The following is a 7,710-nucleotide window of genomic DNA, read 5'->3' as shown; positions in this document are numbered from 1 at the left end:
TCCGTCGAGCTGACCTCCAAGGCCCCTCCCTGTCCAGGCGCAGGGAAGTCGATCCAGTCCTTTGACCACCCCCAAGACAGGGCACCTCAGGCCCTCGGGGTCCCTTAAAGAGGGTAGAATTTGCTTGGCTCTCTTTGAGTCCTTGGGTGCAAACGTGAGACTTGAGAGGACATAAGAGATTTTCTGTGTTCAAAGAAGTGTGACAAAGGCCAAGATGTTTTCTGGGGCTTTTAAGCAAATGCAGTGATGGCTAAGTACCTTTTCAGTAGGACAGCCCATGTATGTGTTATTTCTAATCTCAGGACAGCTGATTCCGTTGGTATTATCTCCATTTTGCAGGTGAGGAAACTGAGGCTGAGAGTGGTTCAGTGCCTTGCTGGGGGTCCCACACTTGGGAAGTAGCAGAACCTTGGGGGGAAGGGGGGAGGCTCATGCACCAGCAGCTCAGCCCACTCACCAGCTCCCACCCTGGGATTCTGATGAGAAGGTCAGGACTTTATGCTTTAAAAGAGGTTGGTAGTTTCTTTGGGATAGTAGTTCTCAAATTTGAGCATGCATCAGAATCACTTGGAAAGCTCCAGTCCTGGACTTTCTGATTTAGTAGATCTAGGATGGGGTTGAGAATGAGTATCTAACAAGTACCCAGGTGATGCCACTGCTGCTGGTGCTGTCCTGGACCACCCTCTAAGGATTTTTCTTTTCTTTTCTTTTCTTTTCTTTTCTTTTCTTTTCTTTTCTTTTCTTTTCTTTTCTTTTCTCTTCTTTTCTCTTCTTTTCTCTTCTTTTCTCTTCTTTTCTTTCTCTTTTCTCTTCTTTTCTTTTCTTTTCTTTTCTTTCCTCCCTTATTTAATTTTTGAGGATAATTGCTTAGATTGAAGGTTGGGAGTCCCACTAGGAACAGGTGATCAAGTTGGGCAGGTGGTCACTGGAACTTTTAAATTTTTCTTTGATACTGAAGTTTCCTGGTTGGGTTTTTCTGATATTATTTTTGCTGCTCTCCAGAGTTTACAGTAGCGATCAGACAAGCCATCCTATTGCACAATCAGTTGCTCTCAGATGGCCAGGAAGCACTTCAGCAGCTCAAGGGATTGTTGACAAGTGTTTAGCAGCCAGCTCCCCATTCTTCAGTCACTGTGGAAAAGTGCTGTTGAAGGCCTCAGCCATGGGAAAGAGGGCAGGAATGTGACCTGAAACTCAGAGACTGTGGAATTTTTAGACCAGAATTGGGTTTTTAAAGGATTCTCTTAGGGAGTGGATGTAGCTCAAATGGTTGAGCACCTGCTTCCCATGTATGAGGTCCTGGGTTCAAGCCCTGGTACCTCCTTTAAAAAAAAAACAAGGGAAGCGGACTTGGCCCAATGGGTAGGGCATCCGCCTACCACATGGGAGGTCCGTGGTTCAAACCCCGGGCCTCCTTGACCCATGTGGAGCTGGACCATGTGCAGTGCTGATACACGCAAGGAGTACCCTGCCACGCAGGGGTGTCCCCTGCGCAAGGAGTGCGCCCCGTAAGGAGAGCCACCCAGTGTGAAAGAAAGTGCAGCCTGCCCAAGAATGGCACGGCACACACAGAGAGCTGACACAGCAAGATGACGCAACAAAAAGATACAGAGATTTCCGGTGCCGCTGATAAGGATAGACATGGTCACAGAAGAACACACAGCAAATGGACACAGAGAGCAGACAACTGGGGCGTGGGGAGAAATAAAAATAAATTTTTAAAAAATCAAAAAACATTATTTTCTCTACCTGCACTTCCCCTTTCTCCTATGTGACAGTTGGGGAAACTGGAGCCCTTTCCAAGCACACATTATCACTATCACATAAATTTCCCTTAGATTAGATTCCACATGGCCTATGAACAGACCAGAATTCTGTCTTTAGATCCTGCTCTGGTACATTTTTTTTACATTTGCTAACATGCTGCTCATTTGCATACCAGGGGTTCCAGGTAGACAAGTCAGAACCTCTAGAAAGAGGACTGTGTTTTCAGTCCTCGGAACCCCTTCTCTAAGAGGAGAAAATACAGGCAGCTAAACTGACCTCAAAATTACCTCTAAAAATAATTTTTGATGGCTATTGCTACTACCCTAATTGAGGCCTTCCTTCTTGAACTTTTTTTTAAAAAAGATGTTATCCATTTATTTTATTTTATTTATTACAAGTGCAATTATACTTTCTTTTCTTTTTTTAAAATTTCTTTCTCTTCCTCCTACCCCCACCCCCCCCCCCCCCCCCGTCTGCTCTTTGTGTCCATTTGCTGTATGTTTTCTATGTCCACTTGCATTCTTTGTCAAGTGGCACCGGGATTCTGTGTCTCTTTTTGTTGTGTCATCTTGCTGCGTCAGCTCTCCGTGTGTGTGGTGCCACTCCTGGACGGGCTGCACTTTTCTCACACAGGACGGCTCTCCTTGCAGGGTGTCCTCGTGCGTGGGGCTCCCCTATGTGGGGGACACCCCTGCATAGCATGGTCCTCCTTGCGCATATCAGCACTGTGAGTTGCCCAGCTCACCACACAGGTCAGGAGGCCCTGGATTTGAACTGTGGACCTCCCATGTGGTAGGAAGATACTCTGTCAGTTGAGCCAAATCCATTTCCCTCTCTTAAACTTTTACAACAACCCTGTGAGGAGGGCAAGGGTATAATTCCCATGTTACAGTTGAGAAACCTGAAGTTCAGGGAGGCAAAAGGACTTGCCCAATGCCACCCAGGCATGATATGGCGCTGCCGGTTCTGTGATGCCACATCCTGTGCTGCTTCTGCTCCCAGGTGTTGGATTTGGTCCCTGAGGAATACACTGTATGTGTTTGGGGGGAGGGCAGGAAAGGTGAGAAAGAAGAACATTGTTGATTACCTACTCTGTGCCCAGGATTGTGTTGGATGCTCTACATTTACTGAATATGATTATTCTACAAAAGTCTCATATAGCTACAGATGTTGGCTTTATCTCATTTCACAGATGAAGTATCAGAGAAGGTGACTTGCCCAAGGTCACACAGCTGGTAATTGGTGGATTTAAATGAGAGCCCTGATTCTCCTCTTGATCACACTGCCTAGGACAGGGGAATATGTGGTTACCACTGTTTAAAGGGGATCAACTCCTTGTCGTCTCAGTCTTATAAAGGATATAACTAGCAGTTACTACAGTAAGTGCCTAGCGCTATTTTCAACTACTCATTATGGTAGCTTTCTTCATTTCTGACTCACACAATAAAATTTATTTTAAAAATTTCAAGGGAAACAAGAGGAATAAATGCTACAAAGTGCCCAAGGAGTGAACAGGAGGTAAAGGGTACAAGTATGTAAATATAATAAAGCATTAATATCATTCCTTCTTGAAGGCTTTCCACCTTAATCAGCTGTCATTCTTTTTAGAGAAGTTGTAGATTTACAGAAAAATCATGCAGAAAATACAGAGTTCTCATATACTCCCCCTCCCCACCAATGCACACAGTTTTCCCTATTATTAATGCTTTGTATTATTGTGGTAGCTTTGTCACAATTGATGAAAAAACGTTATTATAATTACACTATTAACTATATTCTATAGTTTACATTAGGGCTCACTGTGTGGTAAAGCCCTATGGTTTTAAAAAAATTTTGTACTATAGTAACAGGTACAACCTGAAATTTCCCCTTTTGAACCACATTCAAATATATAATTCAGTGTTGCTAATTACATTCACAAAGTTCTGCCATTCTTTGTGATGAAATGTTGATTTGCAAGTTCCTTCTAAGAATTGGAATGTAGGTGGCTCTTCTTGGCAGACACAGAGTGCCATGAGCCCAAGGTCTGGACAGGAACAGCTCTTGAGGAAATGATGTGACAACCTTAAGTCTGGCAGGATTAGACAACAGCATTCTCATTCAATGGCTTGAAGCTGAGAGCAGATGGACTCCAAAGTTCTAGTATCCCATTCCAAAGGCCCAGGACTCCTCTACCTCACTAAGGTAACATCAGAGGCACTGGGACAGAGTGTCATGCATCTGGAAGGCCACTTGTTTAACCAATGGACTGTTTCCGCCATCTATTTTATTAATGAGTAGTCCCTCCAGCTCTAAGGTCATTAAGATAATTGGAACACATGGGAAGGCACCTCTGGAGGGTGGGCTTCTTAAAGTCCTTAACTGCCTCTTGGGTAGTGATTCTCAAAGTATGGTCTAGGGGCTAAAGCGGTCCCTGGGACCATTTCAGAGAGTCTGTGAAGCCAAAACTATTTTCATAATACTACTAAGACCTTATTTGCTTTTTTTCACTCACATTCTCACAAGTATAGAGTGGAGATTTCCAGAAATTACATGTATGATATTGTAACAGGAAGAATGAAAAGGCAGATATGAGAATCTATCTGTTTTCTATCAAGTCAGACATTAAAGACATTTGCAATCATGTAAAAACAGTGCCTCTCTTCTCATTAAATATTTTTTATTTTGGAAAATATAATTATTTTCTATAAAAATGTGTTAAGCTAATAGATAATGGGTTGTTGTTTTTGACAGTTGCTTTGTTAATTGGTGCTTGGTAGTAATCTCCCAGAGCCAGGGAGGCTTATCCCCAGGAGTCATGTCCCATACCAGTGGGGAAGGTAATGCATGTATATGCTGAGTTTGGCTTAGAGAGAGAGCACATTTGAGTGACAAAGAGGCTCTCAGGAGTAACTCTTAGGCAACCTATAATACTAGGCCAAGTTTCAATTTCAAAAGTAAAAGTTCATAATTACAGTCATTAATATCAAGGGCCCATCAGTGATCCATCTTCCTTCATATCACTGTCCCTGTACTTGGGGAATTCTTGCTGTCCCATTAGAGAATGTGGCAGAGCTCCCCAGAATGGAAATTTGATGTTCTTTCGGTTATTGTGTGGCTCTCCACCAACCATGACAATGCCCCATGAGCACTTGAATGCCTTATAGGTATGCCCCAGGTGAACCTCCCCCCATACACCCCATCACCACACCAATGATCCTCCCCTGCACAGTTGTGACCCTTCTGTGAACCAAAACTTCTTAAAAAATGAAGCCAAAAACAACCAAATGCAATTAATAAGAAAATGAAATAATGATAGTTTAAAAAATAACAGATAAGTTGTAGGCACTCTTGGCTCCATGGTGTGGTGGTTGACCTTCTTCAACTCCATGTTAGTTGAGTGGGGTAAGTCCAATAAACCAGAGTGTAGGAGCTGAAGTAATACAAAAAAATAAGAAATTTGAAATAACAAAAAGTAATTTAAAAAATAAAATTAAAAATTTTTCGAGGGAAGCAGATGTGGTTCAAGCAACTGGACTCCCATCTACCATATAGGAGGTCCAGGTTTAAAAAAATTTTTGTTTAACGTTGTGTTTTTCATCACTGTTAGATCTGTAGTCTTGTATGTACAGTGAACTTCCCCCAGTGTCTTATTTTTTTCATTTTATCTTCAAAGAAGCTTTAGGTTACAAAAAATCACGTACAGAATATAGGGAATTCCCATATACCCAACCTCCTTTCCCTTTTCCCCTTCCCCTTATTAATGACATTTCACATGTGCATGGTACATTTGTTACAATTGATGTACAATGATTTACATTATGGTTTACATTTTGTACTATACATTTTTACAAATTTTGATTAAATTTAACATGGCCTGTATCCATCATTGCAAGATCATGTAGAATAATTCCAATGCCCCCAAAATGCTCCATGTTCTATCTATTCTATTCCTCCCTCCCCCTACCCTTGGGACCCATGGCAATCACCAAGCTTCACTCCTTAAAGAACAAGATCCATAGTTCATTGAACAACTTTGAGGGCTTGACATATTGGCCTGTCCTATTTAGGCACTATCTATGATCTCAGGAGAATCCTGCCCCTCTATTTGAGAACACGGCAGAACTCCCAGAATAGGAGTCCAACATCTTCCCATTCATTGTGTGGGTCTCCACTGATAGAATAAGCTATGACAAGATGATCACTCACGCATTCCCAGAAGCCTGCCATAGGTGTGTCCTGTCCCTTATGCCCCCTACATACAACACCCTACACCAGTAACCATCCCCTGTCATATTTGCCAAAAGAACATCCCCAACGTTGTAGTTTCAATCACATACCCACAAATCTCCAGAGTTCATCTGCTCCCTCCCCTGACCCTCCTTCCAGCTCCATGGACAGTCCAACCCCCACCACCCTACACCCTCACAGACCAGCACCACCCAAACTAATAGCATCACTGCACCACTGTCATGCCCATCCCCTGCACAACTACATCCTTCCACCTTATCATAGATTTTGCCAATATGGGCATTGGCTCAAAACCCTCTACTCCCTTTCTGTCTTCTATAAACCTACCTTCCAGACTCTAGCTCTGTGAGTTTGCTTGATCTGCTTAATTCATATCAGTGAGGTCATGGAATATTTGTCCTCCAGTACCTGGCTTGCTTCACTCAACATTAAGTCTTCAAGATTCATCCATGTTATCCCATGTGTTAATACTGCTTCCTTCTTACAGCTGAGTAATATTCCATTGTATGCATACACCAGAGTTTGCCTATCCATTCATCTGTGGATGGACATTTGGGTTGTTTCCAACTTTCAGCAACAGTGAACAATGCCTCTATGCTATTGGTATGTATATATCTGTTCATGTCCCTGGTTTCAATTCTTCTGAGTATATACCCAGCAATGTGATTGCTGGATCATATGGCAGCTCTATAGTTAGCTTCCTGAGGAACTGCCATACTGTCTTCCACAATGGCTGCACCATTCTATATTCCTACCAGCAGTGGATAAGTGTTCCCATTCCTCCACATCCTCTCCAACACTTGTAGTCCTCTGTTCTTTTAATAGCTGCCAGTCTAATGTGTGTAAAATGATATTTTTCATTGTAGTTTTGATTTGCATTTCCCTAATAGCTAGTGATGTTAAGCATATTTTCATGAGCTTTTTAGTCATTTTTATTTCTTCTTTGGAGAAGTGTCAGTAATGTTCTGTACCCTAGTATTGAACAATCTGAGGAGGAAATCAGGGGGGAAATTCCATTTACAATAGCAATAAAAAGATTAAAAAGCATAGGAATAAATTTAACCAAAGAAGTACAGGACTTACATGCAGAAAACTACAAAATAATGCTAAAAGAAATCAGAGAAGACCTAAACAAATGGAAAGATAGTCCATGTTCATGGATTGGAGGACTAAATATCATGACAATGTCAATCCTACCCAAACTGATTTATAGATTCAATGCAATACCAATCAAAATCCCAACAGCCTATTTTACAGAAATAGAAAAGACAATTACCAAATTCATTTGGAAGGGAAAGTGTACCCAAATAGCCAAAAGCATTCTAAAAAGGAAGAGCGACATGGGAGGAACTTCACTGCCTGACTTTGAAACATATTACAAAGTTACTGTGTTCAAAACAGCATGGTACTGGCATAAAGATAGATACATTGATCAGTGGAATAGAGTTGAGAGTCCAGAAGTGAACCCTCATCTCTATGGTCAACTGATTTTTGACAAACCTACCAAGTCCATGTTAAGGGGGCAATACAGTCTCTTCAACAAATGGTGCTGGGAAAACTGGATATCCATAACCAAATAAATGAAAGAGGACACCTATATCACTCCCTATACAAGAATCAACTAAAAATGGATCAAAGATCTAAATATGAAAGCCAGGACCATAAAACTACTAGAAGAAAATGTAGGGAAACATCTTAAAGACCTTGTGGTAG

The 7,710-nt window shown here is 41.8% G+C and overlaps 1 protein-coding gene across 1 annotated transcript in view; it reads left to right on the top strand.

Annotated features, from left to right (window-relative positions):
• Positions 1-3,839: 3,839 nt before the first annotated feature.
• The window catches only part of IDH3A (isocitrate dehydrogenase (NAD(+)) 3 catalytic subunit alpha), a 46,088-nt gene continuing 42,217 nt past the window's right edge, over positions 3,840-7,710 (top strand). Inside the window, exon 1 of the mRNA XM_058294594.2 lies at positions 3,840-3,951. Coding sequence (XP_058150577.1) covers positions 3,892-3,951 — 60 coding nt within the window. The 5' untranslated portion in view covers positions 3,840-3,891. The remainder of the gene's footprint in view (positions 3,952-7,710) is intronic.

This window comes from Dasypus novemcinctus, chromosome 3, assembly GCF_030445035.2.
Source record: "Dasypus novemcinctus isolate mDasNov1 chromosome 3, mDasNov1.1.hap2, whole genome shotgun sequence".
Lineage (NCBI taxonomy): Eukaryota > Metazoa > Chordata > Mammalia > Cingulata > Dasypodidae > Dasypus > Dasypus novemcinctus.
The sequence above is the reverse complement of the archived record's forward strand: the minus strand, read 5'-3'. Positions and strand labels throughout refer to the sequence as shown.